We start from the raw sequence: 20,130 nt of genomic DNA on the forward strand, positions 1-20,130 counted from the left end.
GAAAGTTAGTACCGGTAGTCATCGGGTAAAGTAAAATAGAGTATTTGGAAAACCTTAACAGTGCGTAATAAGTAATTGGTCTCAGGCGAAACCCAGAAGCAGAAACTCATGTTAAAATGTTAGTATGTAATAAACTAACTAGTTATAATCAGGCAAAGGACAAAGGATCACTACAAAAAAAAATTAATATATAGGGTTGATCTCAGACAAAATTCATGGATACAAGATTATGGAAATGTTATCAAATGTTTCTTTTTAGTTTAGGAAGATGCACATCTCTTCACCAGAACCTTCAAAATGTATTGCTATTACATACATTTGATCAAAGGTCATCACACGCATATATACTTTCACTCACCTGCAGTGTTTATGAACTTTCTCACAGTAAATGGTGCTAGAGCATGTGTTAGAATTGTGCTAAAATATGCTTTAATGACACCAGAAATACCTTATTTTTACTGATGGGATGACCAAGTGTAATGGATGAAAAAAATACATTCTGGGAAAGTTAACTATCTTGTATGTACATTATTATTGATTTTCTTACTCTTATCCAGAATTTGCCTGTCATAGGTCTTTCAGCAGTTAGAGAGAAAAGTGATCATCTTGAGTTTTGGTTTTACTAAAAAACCTGTATCTTTTTTTTTCAACTCCTGTAAGTCGGTTAGAGCTGATATTATTCTCATGTGTAGAAAATCTATATATGTGGGAATACCACAAAATTGTAGGCAAATAGTTGGATATCATGGATATACAATAAAACTATAAGTAGGTTATATCAGGCAAAGGACCATAAGCAAATGAATGTTAATAGACAGGGATTCACAGGCAATTATCAATTTATTGGAAAATATCACTCTGTCAGTCATCTCCTGAAATAGCTAAACCCTGATAGTTTCAATAGACAACTAGCTGTGACCTGCAAAACATTTATGATAGTTTTCATGCCCTCTTCTTGAACTTACCTTATTCTAGCATTTTCATGCATGCCATTTAAGTGACACTTTCTAGCAGGCATTTTGTATTAGATCAATAAATCCTGGTCTGTCTGAAAACATTTTATGTGGTCAGTCAAACAAACTTACATAGATGTAACTTTAATGAAACTGCAAATACATAACATTATTTAATAAACCTACAGGTAAAGTAAGCAATAAAGTAAAATAATGGTATTGATAATAGTGTACAGAGTATGAAACAGTTATGAGCATTTACTGTATGATACAGTTTTACAAGTTGAAACAAAGAAACTTTCAAAAATGAAAAATAATACATGTAGTAAAGAAAAAAGTAGCTAAAAGGTGCTTATAGCTGTCTAGGAAACAAAACTGAAGTTAAGTTATTACAAAGTAAAGTAAATGTAAAGTTGTAATGAAGGCAAACTTAACTGAATATGCAGAAATGTCTGAATGCATTTTCACAAAATAATAAGCTTATGATTTTGAACAAATTGCACGTGCATATTCAGAAAACTTATAGAAATGGTATTTAATGTAATGTTCATATTTTTTTTGGAAATTTCACATGGGTTAAATGTTTGTATGAAATACTTTGCAAATAAAAAACATTGTGTCGTGTACAGTACTTGTGTTTAAAAGTTTGACTAAGCAAAAAACAAGTAAGGTGATTCTGAATTGAAAAGCCAATATGCATTCTGGATTCCTCGGACAAAGGCATTTCTAACAGTATGAGATTTGTAGTGTTTGATCGAGAAATTTGCAAGAAAGTTCAGGACAGACAAATGCAAGTGTATTATTTATATAGATATTAATTTTATTGTAATCTAATAGATGCATTGGTGGTGTTTTATGTTTTCATAGTCATGTAGAAAACTAAAATGCCAGATAGAAAAACATGATTCCAGCACCAACCATTATCCTATGTAGTCAATAATGGTCATGAACTTTCATGTTAGTGTCAACCACTACCAAATGAGTAGCTTGTGATAATAATGTCAAACAGCAATATTTGAAACATGCCCAGAGAGATCAACACAACAAACTGGCTAAGATGAAGTTTAGTTTAATTAGTGAAAACATCCCTACAAATTAAATTAGGTATTATGCTTCATTGCATTTTGTAATGTTTTAATGGTTATGACAGTGTAGATAATTGTATAAAACATGGTGGTAAGTCCCCTATGAAGTCTAAGTTATCTCTACTGATGGGCCCTACTTTTTGAAAAAATTTGCCCAACTAAAGTCCCTACTTTTTCTGGAGAGCTTGTTGGAAGACCTGATAAAGAAAATATCATGCAACATATTGCAGTAAAAATTGAGTGCTCATATTAACTATTACATGTCAATGATAAAAGGTTGTTGTTAAGATCATTGTTTATCTGGCAATTCGAGTTTGGCTGTCTTAAGTTGTTACTAACAATAATGTGGCATGTCATTTTCACTGTTAATATCACTGTATTTTTGTCTTCTGTGTGCAGGCTCATATTTATTAACTTTATATTATTTTCCATATACTAAAGTAATTTTAATATCTGTTATTTGCAAACTTGAGAACCTTGTATATAATAATATTTCTGTAGAGGTGTTAAGGTAGGATATGATTTGAGGTTTCATCTGAAAAAAGAAATAATGTGTGATTATTTATAATGTGAGGATTTACGATAAAGTTAAGTATAATGTTTAGTTTTTTAGTGAAGCTCATTAAAATATATGTTACCCTTTTTTAATAGATCTTGCCATATTTCCCTATCATTACCAATCTTGGTTTAGCTTTAGAACGTAGAATTGAAAAAATTCGTGAAGATGAAAAGGAAAAAAGACCTGATCTCTATGCCATTGCTACAGGGTATGAATATTATTTTATAATTTTCATAAATTATTTATATAAAAAAAAATTCTGCCACACAAAAATAAGATGCTTTTAGAAGATTAGATAATTCTTATATTGTCTGTTAAGTAGAATTTCAATAATGTTGGAATTAAATTATTGATATGTGTTCTGTGCAGTTCTCACTTACATGTGTGTATTAACTCATAAAACCTGTATTATAGTTTCATTCACATTATATGTAATAAAAGTTATTAGTTTTGAAATTCTTCATACGTTATACACAATTTTTTGGTGGTCGAGTTTACATCTTCTTATAGAATTCCCCATTTTTCAAAACGAATGTCCAGTATGGAGGTGTGTTTAAGTAGTGATCATCTTTATTCTTTATTTTCAGTTAAACTGAACTGAACTGCTGGTAGAATTATAAATATAATTAATAATTACAGTTAATAAATATAAGAGTACATAGGTTCTTTTAATGTTGTCCTCTCTATCTTTTGTTCTTAAGAGTGTGCAGAATCCTCTCAAGGCTACCCACTCTGTTTTTGAACCTAAAGAGTATGCAACCATCTCTGATTGTTACTCATTATATTGTTATTCTTTTCCTGAACTTAAGGATATGCAGCAGTTCTTTGGCATTATGATCATCCTCTTTAAGCATAAAAGATGTAGCATCTCTCATTGTGACTAAACACAAGGTTAAATGCAGATTTATCTTAGTGCTACACCTTTTGAATAAAACACTTATATTCCTTCAGTGTTTCCTTACCCTTGTGAACCCTGTATTTATGGGTGGGGGTCAATGGCAGCATGTCACAACCTTTTGCAGCATTACATTCAAAATTTAATTTAAAATATTTGTTATTCAATGTATGTCAATAAATTTGGCATCAAAAGGTTTATAATTCAAATTTTATTATTATGAAAGTTGTAGTCTTGTAACTACAAAAGAAAATATTTAGATATATTCTCCATCTTCACATTTGTTTATAAAATGATGTGTCTTTGGTCCAAATTGTCTACTTACATTATCCTTCTTTCCTGTATGACGTTCTAACTTTCTCACAATGTTTTATTGCCCGAGGGGACCCGTTGACATGTGTCGACATAAATAAGCAATGGTAATGAATAGGAAAGGAAAATAAGTCATTAAAGATAATACATAAGTAAAAAGGTAAAGATGCGAAATTATGTATATGACCCAAAGAAGATATCTTAAGATTATTTAATGAAGAGTTAAAAGGTATGTACACACTTCTGTTTCTTAATTTTAAGCATTTCATTGCACTGTACATTGATGATAGTAGCTAGAGTTAGTGATTTGGTAGAGGAAATGGAAAATGAAATATAAACAAATTATCTTTAAAAACGTATGATATTCATTTAGTAGGTTCTAGAGATTAAGCAAGTGAAATGTGAAAACTGTAAGGTAATAAATAGTATATTTATACTCAAAATGAAAATTATCTTGCAGGTGAATTATTCAAAGTCTGAGTGCAAATAACTAAATTAAATAACGAATTTTTACTAGAAATAATAGCAAAACCAAAATTAAATATTTTTCTCAAACTGCATACTTTTCTGAAAGTTCTTGTCAAGTTATAAACAATTTATTCAGTCGTTTTATTATTGGAAGGACATTTAATGAGAATTACATAATGTGCTTCACTTTGCAGTTAATTTAACTGAAGCCAGTTAATTTATAATAATTATAGAGCATTGTATTCTTTGTGCTTGTTATTATTTTGTGTTCTAAACTTCATATTTGAAATACATATAAATTAAATAAAGCACTAACAACAACTCTATCAAAAACTAGGGTTAACTTTTATTTAGACTTCAACAGCAGAAAGTATGTAACCCATGCTTAAATGCTAAATTTCTAATTTTATGTATAATTTCTATTTACTGTTATAAATGTAATTAAAATGTAGAAATTAGAAACATATTAGATTATACAAGAAAACTTAAGCGATTTCTTTTTTTAGTGATACTCCTTGAGGAACCCATGACGGTGCAGATGTTCATTCACTCTAATCTCTGAACTTTTACCACAGATGATTTCACTATAGTTAGTGTTAGAAAATAAATAATAAAGTATAAAATTTTACCAAATAAAATTGATATTCTTTTATAAAGTTCTGTAGGTTATGCAAATAAAATATGAAAACCATAAGATGAAAATAAGTATTTCTATTCTCAGCATGAAAGTCACCTTCCACACAGACTAGTCATAGTCTGTGTCAGACTGGCTCAGTAAACTAAGTTTTTGTGTACAAAATACTTGTAATGTTTACTAAAAGCTTACAAAATTATAATAATCGTAACAATTAATTCTATAATAAATGGATCAAGCCAATGCACACAGGGTTAAACATAAGGGGTATGTTGCACCCTCTCCATTTTAAAATGTCATTTTTTGAACTTGAAGGGTACTGAGCTTCAACATTTAGTTAGTATTATTCTCTTTAAAGTGAATTTTGAGCATTCACACATTGTTTCTTTGTTTAACCATAAGAGTATGCAGCATGTTTTCAGTGTTCACATAGGTCATGTATCTCATCAACATTACTCTGTCTCTCTTTAAACATAAGAGTATGCAGCATTTGGGATGTGGGTGCATTGTAAAAATGTCACTTTTTAAATGTAAGAGTATGTATTATCTTTATGCTTACATTTCCCTAGTTTTAATTTAAGAGTACACGGTAACTCTCTGTGTTATACTCTATTTTTCAATATGAGATGTTGTTACATCTCTCATTTTGCCCTTATTAAACATCTGAATATACAGCATTCACTCTAAGGTACTATCTCTTTTATGTAATATCAGAATATGAAGCAACTCATCAATATTAACCTTGCCACCTTTGAATATAAGAGTATGCAGTATTTCTTTAGTGTTACCTTTTTCATATTTAAAGATAAAGGTTATTTATTTCAGTAATATCATCTCTTCCTTATAACATAAAGGATATGTAACCTCTCTTAACTGTTATAGGGTTAGGCATTGCGTAGTGGTTAGCTTTCTCAGACTGTAAGTACAAGTGTTCATGGATCATGTTTAATTGCTGTTAACATGTGCTCTGCATTTTGGGGCTGTTGGTGTGCTATAACAGTTCCAATTAAATCCCACTATTTGGTCAGTTAAGAATTACCAAAGAATTGGAGGTAGATGCAGTGTTGACTAGCTGCCTTCCTTCTTATCAGTTCAATAGTAGGGATGATTATGCATAGGTAGCTCTTGTGTAGCTTTGCACAAAAATTCTAGAACAAAAATCCCTGCTAACTTTTTTTACTTTAAACATATATTCAGTTTCTCAGCACTACCCTTATCTTCTTTAATTCTGTGTATGGACTCAGCCATTTTGACCAATATTTAACCCTATCACCAAGGGTATCCTTTACTGCGCATGACACGAGGTTTTAGTGTCTTTCATTCAAAATTTTATTAAGCTGCTTTTTGTTTATGTTATACCAATTAGAATAGCATAAATCTTAATTAGTAATCCATATTTTAATAGCATATAAGTTTTAAGTTCTTAAAACTATAAGGAAATATTTTTAAAAAATTGTAATTTTCTCCCTACTGTGACACACATGACAAATTTTCTCTCGGTATTTTCTCTTTTCACTTTCAGTAAGTACAAAATTAAAAATAAATTACTCACTCTAAAACCATCATTGCACAGACAAATCACAATTTTTATAGCCTTCAATTTTGTTTAGTTACAGAGTTATCAAATAGAAAATCAGACCCCTCCTGCCACACCTACCTGTCACATCCCCTCTTTCAGAATTTGTTAATAGTTCTCTCTTTCGTTTGATTTTGTATTACCTATGACCAATAGAAAGCCAAGGTTTTCATATATCAAATGACATATTCTATTATGTTGTGTTCTGAACACAGAATTGTCAATTTCACTTGCAATACAACTGGTTCCCATGGGAATCACAACGGCTAGCTTGGATGAATTTGTAACTGCTCTTGTCGAATAGTTAAAAAGCCAGAGAAATTGTGATTGTTAGAGGAAATTGGCTGCTTTTTGCATGTCATTAGTCTATGTTCTTTGGTGTATTATTTAATTAAATAAAAAATTATTTAATGCACTATCACATTAGTTTAAAAATATAAGGTTAAGTGTCATCAATGGTTGACAGCCAAAAAAAAACTACTTGGGTAAGTACTTTATTTCTTGTTTTTTATCTTTATTCTTTATTATTATAAAAGTAACTAAAATGTAGGGATGGGAAGAATATCTAAATCTGGACAGTTCAGACTGAATAAGTGTCATGTGATATCAACAAGTGAAGTTTGAGAATTTATTTATACATATCTTTTTAAGTTCAAAGAATTAAAGCTTATATAATATTAAATTCCAATACAATATGTAACTTCCTTTCACATCTAGCTTTCCTGATTCAGTGTTGCTCTATTTGCAAGCTTTGCTTGCCATTAGCTTTGAGGTTCCCACCTAATCATGCATGTTTCCATTTGATTTTTCTCCATTGTTGCATGCCAGCAAGAATGAGAAAACCCTCACCAATAGGAGTGCAACCTCTCCTAGTGCAGCTGTCTTCCTATATACAGATTGTTTAATAATCAGTTCTTGAATTGACATTCATGTTGAGGCATGTCTTTTTTTCACTCACTGAAGATTTCTTATCATTAACAGTTATTTGTTTTTATTTTCAAGCAGTTCTGCTCTGCAGACTTTGTTGCTCTTATTTTCCACAATGTGATTTATACAAAGATGGTAATTTCCACACTGTCTAGTGTTGAACACTTGGACTGTTCACTCTAGACAGACAACCATAATTGTGTTGGTTTTTTTTCCTCCCAAGCTCTCCTTGTTCTTAATGCCCTTACTCTACCTCCCTTTGAACCTTTGGCTTCCTGTTGCTTATACCATTTCTCCCTTAACAGTTATTTCCTCCTCTCCTTCTTCTTGTCTGTGGTTGTCAGTGTTCTGATAAGTATGCCAGTGATTCTTATTGCATTCTATTCCATCGCTCCTATATCTGTCTCTATCCAGATTTCATTTTTCTCCATAAAATGTCTGCGATATGTAGGATGATAGTGCTTTCACCCCTATATCTCTTCTTTCCATTTCTCATCTGTATACATGTTTGGATCGCAATTGCACCCTCTGTCATGTTCTTGTGGTCCATTGTTATGTGGTCTGCACTTCTTCCTTTCTTGGTTCTCATTTCTTCATTCTATGGAATCCTTTATCTTTTTACAATCTTTCTCCTGTTACTCTTATCTAGTATATTCTTTATTGGATGGAGATGCATATCAGCTTTTCCAGGTGTCTTCCTATCAAATCCATCACTTAACTCACTCATTGGCTGCTCACTTCCATGATCTGTTGGAGAAAATTGTTCGGACTGGTATATGGATGACCATCACAACAACTTTTTTACACACTATCTCCATCATCTGTTCATTTCTCCCTCACTAGGCTATGGACTGCCTCTAGTCACTATTCTCCACATGTCATACCATCTTTCTTTTCTTCTCACTCTCTTTTTACAGAGCCCTCTCATCCATTACAGGATCCCTCTTAGTGTCAAGTGTTGTCTGCCAGGGTATACTTAATCAATATCTGCACAGTGTAGGACTATCCTGGCCCAATATAGTGCTCACTCATGAGATGGGGTGTTACTTAAGACTGCTGCTCTAGGTATCCTCACAGTGCTCATTTTCCTAAACAAGGCCCAATCCAGACCGTACCCAGTCATGGACAAGCTTGAGTAAAGGAGGTAGAGGAATTCTGCCCATTCTCCATGCCTAGTTTAAAACCTAGTGCTTGCTTGCTTCTAAAAATAGGGTTTTCATGGTCTCTTGTTGCACTGTCTAATGTTGATGGACTTCCCACCATAATTTCATCTCCTCGTAACATGGGAGTCTTGCCACTAACCAGTTCCTAGCTGCTGGGATAGTGGACCATGAAGGATGCCTCCTGTTCCACCCTGTAAAGAGTAGGGTAGTGGTGTACTGTTCATGTAGAACAGTTTACCTCTCTGGAAGTCAGGTTCTTGGGTGTTCTAGTGTTGGATTGGTGCAGGACCAGCCAACATAAGTCTTTACTTAGTTGCAAGGCAATTGTTACTTTCCCATTCTGTCTCTTTGGTCTTGAGATGAAGATGTTAGGGACTCTCTTCTTACTATGGCCTGGAAGCCGAATCCCAGATGCTGCATGGTTTTAGACTGGAGTTGACTCACCATGTATGGTCTGACATGCAATAGTCACACTACACATTTAGCACTTCTGCTTGTCTTTGCAATACTTCTCTGTTTTTTTCTGGCAGCGAAAAGTGTGTTCTAGTACAGTCGAGGTGTGGTCTACCATGAGTTTACTCCAATATTGTTCCAAGTTATAGGGTGACACAATCCACTGGTTCTCTTCGGGCACTTTCTGAAGGGGGCTCATCTAGTTAAAATTTTGCACCAGTCCCTCCACCACTTCAGTGTGGCATTCTAGCTAGATATGAGAGGAGGTTATGTAGTATATTGGAAGTTAACATTTTCCAACACTGAAAATGTATTTCTGACAGATACTCACTTGCTCTTACACCTCCCACCTTTCTTCCCCACTTCTGGTGGGGAGCCAGCTGCACTTGGAGGCAGTGTTGCACTGCTATTGGTGGACGATTGTTACATGCTTACTTGCATGCAACAATGTCATGTGGAAACACATGAGACTGAGTGGGAGCCTCAAGGCTAGTGGTTAGCAAAAAAGTGCGCATATAGAGGGCAGCACTGAATCAGGGAAGCTAGATGTAAGAAGAGGTGAGTGACTATCAGAAATGCATTTTCAGTGTTGGTAAGTTGATTTTTTAGCTATGTTTTGATGCCAAGTTTATTGACATACATGATAATAAAGTAGTTTAAGTTAATTTTGAATGTAATTTTGTAAAAATGTTTGATGTATGCATTTTTACTTACTCTTCATCCAGATGAGTAACCCTCTCACCATGGGCAGGTTAAGTGCATATATCACAACTTTGTAGAGAGTTATTTTCAAAATTTAATTAAACTACTTTATTATTATGGTGTACAAATAAACTTGACATAAATGTAGTTAATAAATCAACAGTTAATATTATATAATTTTTAGCTCTTAATTAAATAAGGAAATACTTTTAAAAATCCTCAATCTCCCCTAGTTTGAGACTTGTAACATTTGCTCTATAGTTTATTTATCATCTCTCCAAGAAATGTAAAATTGAATATAAGTTACTCATTATATAATATAGTTATTACTCAGGCAAAGCACAATTTTTATAGCCTTCATTCTTATTTATTTACAGAGCCATAAACTAGAAAATCAGATCCACTTGCCATGCCCATCTGTCATATCTTCTCTTTCACAAATTGCCAATAGTTCTTTCTGATATTAAATACTAAATTTATAACCACTAGAAAGCTGAAGTTTTAAACTATCAAATGATGTATTATATTACATTGTTTTCTGAACAGAAAATTGTCTATTCTGCTTCCAGTTCAAACTTTATTCCCACAGGAAACACATGGCGAGTTTAGCTGAATTTTCAACGGCTCTTATTGAATAGTGAAAAAGCCAGAAAAATTATGATATTTATTGGACATTGTATGTTTTTTACATGTTTTTATTCTGTGTCCTTGTGTGCATTATTTAAATATATATATATATAGTTAGTGTATCAATACTATTAGTATAAAAAAGTTGAATTAAGTTTCATCAGCAGTCTACAGCAAAAATAAAGATCCAGGTATGTACTATATTTCTTTTTTTTTATGTGTATTCTTTATTTATTATTATAAAAGTTACTAAAATGTAAAAAATAGAAACTTGTTAGGTTATATAAGGTAAGATGAAAAAATATATAATACTGTTAAATTTGCATTCATTTTAGAAAGAAAGAAAGGGTAATTTAGATTTAATTCCCTTCTTTTTTTGTGTGGTGGTTACAAGGTCAGTGAAATCGATCAAGTCCATATAGAGTTAGGCTATAGAAAAATAACAGATAAAATATAAAGTTTTACTGAAAAAACGTTTGAAATTTATTTAGAAGGTTTTAGAGATTACACAAATGAAATTTGTCAATTTTCATATGAAGAAAAGTATATTTAATTCTAATATGAAAATCACTGCACTTGGAGCAGTAAAACACTTTGATTCCATATATTCATGGAGAAATTTTTGGTAAAACTTTTTCTTATAAATGCTGACTTTTCGTTTACAAAAGATGTAGTGTTTACTGAAAGCTTGCAAAATTTCATGAAAATACACAAAACATATTAGAATTTATAGTATGGAAGCTCTAACGGTCAATTTTGGGGTCACAAACTTGGCTGAATTGACCAAACCTGTAGTGAGAGAGTTAAGTGTTAAAATATACCGTATGATGATGTAAATGTTGTGTAGTAAAGTAATGTGTTTTGTTTAGTATCTGACCAACACGTTAGAAATGTTTTGTAGATGGTGAGCAGATGTGTGTAGGGTTTAATGTTTTTTCTTTTGTTTGAAGTGTTATCCAAATTCAAATTAATTTTGTTTTTGATCATGTGATTATGTAAAAGCTTTTAGGTTCAGTGACTTAGTACTGTTTATAAGTTAGGTATGTATTCTAAAATGTACAGAAGGAGAAAAAAGGAAAAATTTGGGTACATAACAATATTTGATGTTTTAGTTTGTTTTTCAGGGAAAAGAGAAATATATACTTCCAATGGTTTTTAATAAATGCTTTTAATACAGTGTTGTCTCGAACAGAGAATGATGTTGAAGCAAATTTGATACTTCAGTAAATATTCTGTTACACTTATTCTTCCTTATGCTTTCCAGATATCTATGTAAATCTAGCTGACATATCTTTAATACTTTTTATTCTCTTGTCTTTTAATTTGTCGTGAAAATGGGATTATTACAAGTCTTTTTATTTGTTTATGACATTATTCTCTCAACACTAGTCATAAGTATTTTTTCAGTATTTTTACCTGTTGTGCCCACTGTTTTATCAGTTATTCTTGATACTTAAAAATAAATGTTGAATAAATTTTATGTTTCTATATATATATATATATATATATATGTGTGTATTCTGAAGGGTAAAGATTTTAGTGATATTTGGGCTCCATTACAATAGATCATATTCACAAAAATGGTTTCCTAGTTTTATTAAATACATGCTAAAATTATTATGGTTAAAATATAGTTTACTTGTATCTCAGGAAATTATAATTTTAAAAATGTTTATATTAGAATTATTGTAAAAAATATGCTGAACATCTTATCAGAAGAGGAACAAACATAATTAATATGAGTATTTGAGAAATAATATTATGAATAAGTGAAGCTAAGACAATTAGAATTTTGTTTTTTATTTTAATTGACAAAATATTTTATTATTTTAGTACTGACTTCAAAATTTGAGAAAGAAGCTATTCTTTAACTTTTTAAACAGCACAGATGACAAGTTATTAAAACTTTTTTTCTTGGTTACCTTTAGTTAGAATCTGTATCTGCTTGATTAGATTATTTGTATTGAGTTATCACTTTTCCACATGTAACGAAAGTTAACTGCTTGTATATTTTCATGCTTACTACACAATGTTTTAAGCTGACAGCACATAAAGAGTATCCGCTGTGTAATTATTTGAGCTTAATTGTTTAATCTCCAGAGGCCTAATATTTGTTATTAAGACAGGTTCATGTATTTTATGAAATAAGTTAGTATTTTATTATTTTTTTATATAAATAAACTAATTTTTCATTGGTTTATATGTTTTTAATGAATTGATGTTTTAAAATCTTACTATTTTATGATATTTAAAGAAGCAATGAATGTATCTAGATGTTTTTAAAAGTAAACACCTCAACATTTATTTTTAGAACATCTAAAACGTAATTATGAGGTATGTAGATCATTAGCTACAAAAAACTGCAAAGAACAGTATTTTGTCAAAATGCATAATACTTAATATATGTATTACTTGTATATTATTTTGATATGTTGTGATTTAGAATTTTGTAAATATGAAAAAATACATGTTAAAAAAGTTGTGTTCTTTTGACAGCTATTCAGGACAGCTGAAAGCCAAGAAAAACAGCCTAATTCTAGAACATGAATTTCATCTTATGGAACATAAAGATGGGGTAGGTAATAAATGTTATTAAGAAACTACTTGTTTATTATTAATTTAATATATTTTGTAGTTATTCATTTTTTAATTTTATGAGCTGTTCATAATTTTTAATTCCAATTGGCTCTGACATGTTTCTGCCTCAAGCAATTGGATTAAACTGATAGAATGAAGGAGTTTAAAGCTAGATGGTGTACATACTGATGTATTTTTTGTTTCTGATTATGTTTTCAAACATACTATGTAATACAGCAATATTTATATTAAGAATATTATTGTTTGCTTCCTTTTTTCCTTTTATAATACTTTGTTTATTATTGAAGTTGTATTACTAGGAGAAATATTCATATTTTATGTCATACAATAGTACAGGGTTGTAGCTACGATGATTTGAGTGGTGGTTGGTAAAAACCAGTCTAAGCCCATAGATGCATGTGCCTGCAGTTGCTGCCATCGTACTATCTCTCACACCACCTGACCAGCCAAAAAAAAAAGTGTGGGGAAGATTGTACTTGTATATTTTTGCTAGGGTTGAAAGTTGAGGGAGCATGTTACTGTATGTGCTTGTCTTTGCAGTTAGCTTATTCAACATCCCCTCTGATTCACAGTGGTTACTTGCTGCTGCATCACTGTGGTGCAAAAAATCTTATAATTCTTCAAGGGTTTGCTCCTGTCAGAGAGCAAAATGTTCAATTTACACAAGGTAGGCAGCAGTACATCCATAGAGGTAGGTCTTACATATTTGGAAGGACTAAAAACAGTACTGAAAGCAGCCGTGATATCTGAGTCACCAAATCTCACATCTAAGTTTTCTGTTAATTTGTCAGCGAATGTCACTGTTGTGTTCTTGCTGAACTATTTAATATCATTTTGGAAACAATTCTTGTGATTCACCAGAATTCCTATGGCTTTTAATTGATCAGTAGTCTAATTTATTGCTTTTGTCATGTCCATGTTCTTATTCTCTTTTAAAGAAGCTGATGTAGCTGTGAGAGAAATTTTAACTGTGTTAAAGTCAAGATTTGATTTCTGAAGTGTCTCACTCAGCTTATTGATGGTTGGTAAGACATTGCAGAGAAGAAAAAGTGGGGCTATAAATGCAAAATTTTGTCATGAGATGGAACAAATTAGTTGTCTTGATGAGGACACTGGTCAGGATATTCTTGTGCTTGATTTTGCACTGTCCAAGAGCTAGCCACTTTGTTTCAGCAGAATTAGTCACCTTGCCACTTTCTTTTAGTGGTTCATGCAACAATTTCTGTACTGCTGACATTCCTTTCTCCTGTAAAGTGCTGCTGTGATAGAAAGCATACATCTGTCCTAACACTCTTTTCAAATTGTGAATGACAACAAATTGATTGCCTGCAAAGGAAACTGCCAGGTTAAATTTATGTGCTGCACAATGGTGATTGATTGCTCTTATCTCAGTCCTATTGGATTTGGCTTTATGTTTTCCAGTTTGTCCATTATTTTCTTTACTGCTCCATTTATTCTTCCTATGATGACTGCTGGCCCATCTGTCCCGATTCCATGCAGTTTTTCATTCTCCAGTTCCTTGTTTTTAATCTAGTCTGTTACTTTTTTGCTGGTGGTATAAACATTTAGAGTAATGACCTGCTTATCTAGTTCATTGTTTCCTGATCCTTCATTTGTGACACCAGTATCAACATCTGTTATGATCTCTATGATTTCCTAACTGATCATGATGTACATGCACTTTGGACAAAGCATCCAGTATTTTCAGAAATCTTATACAAACATCACTGTCTTTTATGATGAATCTTGTATGAATAACCATTTGTTCAATAACAAAACAGTCAGTTGTTTCATCAAACATTAGCACGAAGCTGTCATTGATTTTAGTTCATTTAATATGTCCATTTAAATGACTTCACTTAAATGTTCTAGAAATTCCCTGATGGCAATATTTGATATGTATGTTGCATTATTTCCTTTGCAAATGTCTTCTTGATGCAAACACCCAACAGCTTTCCTAGATCAAGTAACTTTTCAAATTTTGTGGTTTGAGCAATCTTATTCTTGCATGAAAAATATACACACTGGAAAGCTTTAACTATTGCATCCTTGATTATTTCTTGTTGTTTCATAATTAAATCATCAACTTTCCCAACGACTTCAAATGATAGCTCTGCACTCACCAGATCCCTGTGTTCCTATGTGGCCTCTTGACTTTTAGTTCTCTCAAGTAGAATCCTCTTACATCCTGTTTTATTCCAAGCATTTTGGCTAAATGAAATTTTGTGATATTTTTTTGCAAAAAGTGAAAAACATGCCTTCATTATGTACATACTTTAACCATGGTCTATTTTTCCTCCATCAGTGATCAAAAGCCAATGCATGTTTGATCATATTTTTTGTAAGCCTATTGAGGGTTCCCCTGATTAGAGTTTTCTTTGGTATCTAACGGCTGCATTCCATTGTATTCACAATGCTGTGCAAAGTTGATTCTATAAAAAATGGACTTGCAAGTGTTTTTTCTGATTCATTTTCCATTTCATTGGCATCATGCTTATTTTTCTTTCCAAATAATTAAGAAGCTTTGTTTGCTTATTAGCCATTATAATGATATCCCCAGAGAATCTGACTTTGAAAAATTTGTGAATTCTTTTGGAAAGTCTGAAACACTCCACATGATCAGTCACTAAGCAAAGATGTGTTATAATGTGAACAACAAGCCCAAAAAAGTAAAGGTGGAGACAAATGTTACACTAGGCTGAGTTTTATTTTTGTAATTGATCTATCTTTAACAGTGGGTAATTGGTACAAATTAGCGACTTTTCTGGAAAAGTGTTTATTTACTACAAGCTAATTGCAATGTAAACTGCACTGCAAAATTGACAAAGAAATTTTTCATGCTTATGGTGAACTTTTTCACTGTGATATTTAGTTCTGGGTGGCAATAGTCACATTGCATGGGAGTACTGGGCAGACCTGCCAACTGTAGCTACAACCCTGCAGTAGTAAGCAATAACATCTTAACTGAAGAATCTACCATATTCAAACTTTTACAAAAGAAAACAAACAAAATTTACTGTTATCAGGTTTAAAGAGCAACATATATCTAAGTTTTAGATACTGTGACCTAAGAACAAGGTTGAATTTTAAATAAGGATGACACTATCCAGTTGGTTGCAAATGTATCTTATTCCCAAATAACCAAAAAGGAAAAAAAGGCTTCATTTTGCAGCAGCACCTGTTTTCTTTCTATATTTCCAAAGAAGGGAAGTTGTAGGGACTTTCAGGTTGTATCTTGAAACTTGTCATTTCAAACAATAGAACTATTTTTTGTCTTTTGAGATTGTTAAGTGTGGTATATTCAGATAATACCAATTTTCCACAAATAACAACATATTAGATCAAGAAATAAGGCAAGTGTTTTTTTTATATAACTTGACTGAGTTTCTTTAAATATAGAATAATGAGACTGGACAAATTTATATAAATGAAACAAAACTCTTTATTGTTACAAAGAGACAAAGTACAATTGTACTAGAGTGTGTTTAGCTCCAATGTTTTTTGTTGTTTCTTAAACTGACTTCTGTTGAACTAAACACAAAGGTTTTTAAGTATTATCTTCTCTCCACAATCTCATAGTAGTACTGGCTAAAGAAAGCATACCTGAATTCAACAGGTTAAATTGTAGTGGTGTAGTGGACAACATCATCTCTAGGCCTTTATCTTCTCACAGCATTGGTTGGCTGCTATATCTAGTTACTATCAACTCAACCAGCAAAGGATATTATACTGTCAGTCATTTCAACCCAGATGCTATATGTTATTGCAATATCCTCTCTGGCAGAATAGGCTTTACCTACAATAGAGCCACATCTTGCTGAATTATAGCATGGAAATTAAACAACTAAATAATTTTTAAAATGTATATACATAACTATAGGAGGAAGAAAAGATACAATTTGCCCACATGTTACATTAGTTCTGTTTTGATCTTAATAAAATACTTTAGAAGTAAAAATTTGATGCAGTGATGGGCTTACTGTTGTTTGGTATTGTAACAAATATATATATATATATATATATATGAGAGACTTTTAACTTAATGTCCTAAAATGTTTTCCATGGCCTCGTCAAGCATTAGAAATGTGTTTTCCATTGTAAGTAATGTAGACGTTCAAGCTTAACATCTTACTAACCAAAAATCTACCACTAAATTTAAATAACAGAATAAACAACACATTTTTCTTGGTTTCTGAAAATGTGAGACAAAGATGGCACCTTAACTACTGAAATTTGTCAAAAAACAAATCCTATAAGCATTTTATCATAAGAGTCAGTAGACTCTGTATGTAGGGATGGCCAAGGTATTAAGAAGAGTAATACAAATATACTTGCTGAAAAATCAACAGTAACAGAGTTTTACTTTAAAAGGTGATTGCCAATCACTTTTATTTGTTTCTCTACCCAACAAGCCTCAAAACAAGGCAAGAAACCATCACTAAGATACCAAAACAGCAAGTGTTTCGGTTGAGATAACTCTACAGGTACTTTATCACTAAGATCACTTTAAACCTAAATTGACTCTATGTGTTTCTGGGCAGTGCACTATGTCATTACTTAATCATAATAACTAGTAGAAATTTAAAAGAGCAACTCGTAATTCTAGTGTAAAATGATGTTATTATTACCCCTTGAAGATAGCTTTTTTACAGAAATCTGGTGTTCCTTTAAAAAGCTTAAGTACAGGGTGAAACAGGAATTACCAGCCAATATTAGATGAACATTAGGTGACTATAATGTGTAGAATACTCAATGCTTTGTATACTATACAGTTGCTGTCTTTAGGGAACCAACCCCTATATTATGCACGAAGTGAAGGAGTAAAAAAAAAAAAATCAATCCACATATTAAATTTTATTACACACATCTATAGAATACAATTTTACAAAACAAGTAATAAAAACATTTTGTAAATGTAGAATTATATTGGGATGGCAGTGCCAAAAGGAATGCAAATATGAATATAGAGATGATACTTGACTTTAATATTACTGCAGTTGGAAGTTATATATTTCTGACTTTTGGTATGCAGTTTGTTTATCATAATATCATGGTCATATCAAGGTAGACATCAATGTAGTGCAAATAAGAGCCCAGGACTTACATACAAGGAAAACCAAGCTGAGTCAAAAACTCTTGACTATTACAGATCCTTGCTATGAGGTCGATCAAATTGACCAACCTTGTAACTATTTGTACTTATGCATTTTACAACGTAATATTAAATATTAATATTGAAAGTCAGGTAGATATGATTGTTTATAGCTGTATCATTCCTATATTCTTGTATGTATTCTTTTTGGTGCTGCCATCCCTACATCATTTTACATTTACAAAATATTTTTATTACTTGTTTGAATTTGAATACATGTCACCTAATAACTATCAAGACTGGTTTGAAAGGAACCCTAGATTTTAAGGACTATAGAATTTGTTACGATTCTGTTTCATTTTCAAAAGATCTCAAGGATATAAATCAAGACATACGTAAAAATGACTATTCACTGGATTTTTTTCAGAATAATCTTGGTAATGTAATAAACCAACCTCAGAGCAACAATTAGGAAAGTAATTCCTGTTCATATATTGTGTACATCCTTTATACTGAGATAGCCAGATGACATTGTACCTTTAAAAAATTGGTGGTTTATGGTAAGGATTCCCTGGCCACTAAACAGATGTTTGGCATAGTTTATGAAATATTTTGTTTTAACTCTTTCAGCATGGGCTCGGTCCCTGGGATCGACCTTGTAACCATAAATTTTTAATTAGTGAGCATATATTAATGAAATTTGGCAGATTATCAGTAAACATTACAATGCTTTCATATGCAAAATATCAATTTTTTTTATTACATTTTAAGGTTTGTAAAGCAATGTTTTTCTCTTGCCTTTTTTTCTTTTCCCATGTTGCCTATCCAACATGCAAAGTAATTTTTCATTTTGAGATTAAAAATACTTTTGTGCATCAGAAAAATTTCAAATTTCACATGCGAAATCTTCATAATTTCCAGATAGTTATCAAATGTTTCTTAAGAAAAATACATTATATTTTATCTGTTATTTTCAGTAATTAATCTCTGTAGGGTATGGTTCATTTGACTGATCTCATAACCATATTAAAGAAAATTAGGTAATAAATATAAGTTATGCCTTTTTCATTCTAGAATGACTACAGATTATAACACGAAAACATAAATGTTTAGACTAAATAGCTTAAATCTCATAACATTATACATTTATATATATTTATTATTTTTATTATATTGACCTTTCAGCCATGAAACTTTCAGAAGTTACAATGACGCTTGCACGTGCACTCATGTTACAGTATCCAATAATATATAACTGACCTTTAGTCTTTACAAAGTGACCTGTCTCGACTGTGTTTTAGTAGATTAGTATTTTGTGAAATAAAGTCGCATTTCAATTATTATACATTATATACGTGTATAGATTATTGCTATTTTGAAATAAGTTCTTAAACTTATTTTTCTTAGAACATAGAACAGTAAATAATAAAGTAAAGCAAACAATTATCTCATCTAGAAACGACCTTTGTACTCGGTTGCTGCTTGACGTAGGTAGCTAAGCCTTTAAAACTTATATATATATATGAATAACTAAACAATCACAAATTACTGCATCAATATCATATAATTTATAATTTATCAAGCTTAGCAACTAAGATGTGTTTTAGTCTAAAAAATAGGAAATTTCAAGCAGACTAAATACACACGCTACCTCTATGAAATATTGTTTCAAAAGAAATGGCGTCCAAGCTCGTTAAATTGGCTGAAAAAGCCACTAGCAGGACATTCTGAGCTTCCGATTGGTTAGTGTATGTAATGGAGTGATTCCAAAAATGGTAAGAGGTGGGCGTGGTGCCACTGTGTATGATTTATTACATGAGCAATATCTTAGCAAACAGAAAAGATAAGGCGTTTTTATCTTATATTCTAGATTGTCAATATTTGTAATTTGAGTTTCTAATTCGTACGAAACTATATACTTAATATTGTTACGACAGCGGAAGTCACGTGATGCTGGGAGCATGCGTGACTGAGTTTCTCGAATTTTCAGGGAAGTTTGAGTGTGATCGAGAGACACCTCTTTGTTAGTATATAAGCCTGGCAGAAAAAGCCTGCAGAATGAATGCATCATAAAGCGAACAGTAGT

The 20,130-nt window shown here is 31.6% G+C and overlaps 1 protein-coding gene across 1 annotated transcript in view; it reads left to right on the plus strand.

Moving 5' to 3' along the window:
- The window catches only part of LOC106463008 (THO complex subunit 2-like), a 160,632-nt gene that overhangs the window by 28,361 nt on the left and 112,141 nt on the right, over positions 1-20,130 (plus strand). Inside the window, exons 4-5 of the mRNA XM_013922975.2 lie at positions 2,690-2,805; positions 12,851-12,929. Of these exons, the coding sequence (XP_013778429.1) occupies positions 2,690-2,805; positions 12,851-12,929 (195 nt within the window). The remainder of the gene's footprint in view (positions 1-2,689; positions 2,806-12,850; positions 12,930-20,130) is intronic.

The sequence above is a fragment of the Limulus polyphemus genome, unplaced genomic scaffold (assembly GCF_000517525.1).
Source record: "Limulus polyphemus unplaced genomic scaffold, Limulus_polyphemus-2.1.2 Scaffold1300, whole genome shotgun sequence".
Classification (NCBI taxonomy): Eukaryota; Metazoa; Arthropoda; class Merostomata; order Xiphosura; family Limulidae; genus Limulus; species Limulus polyphemus.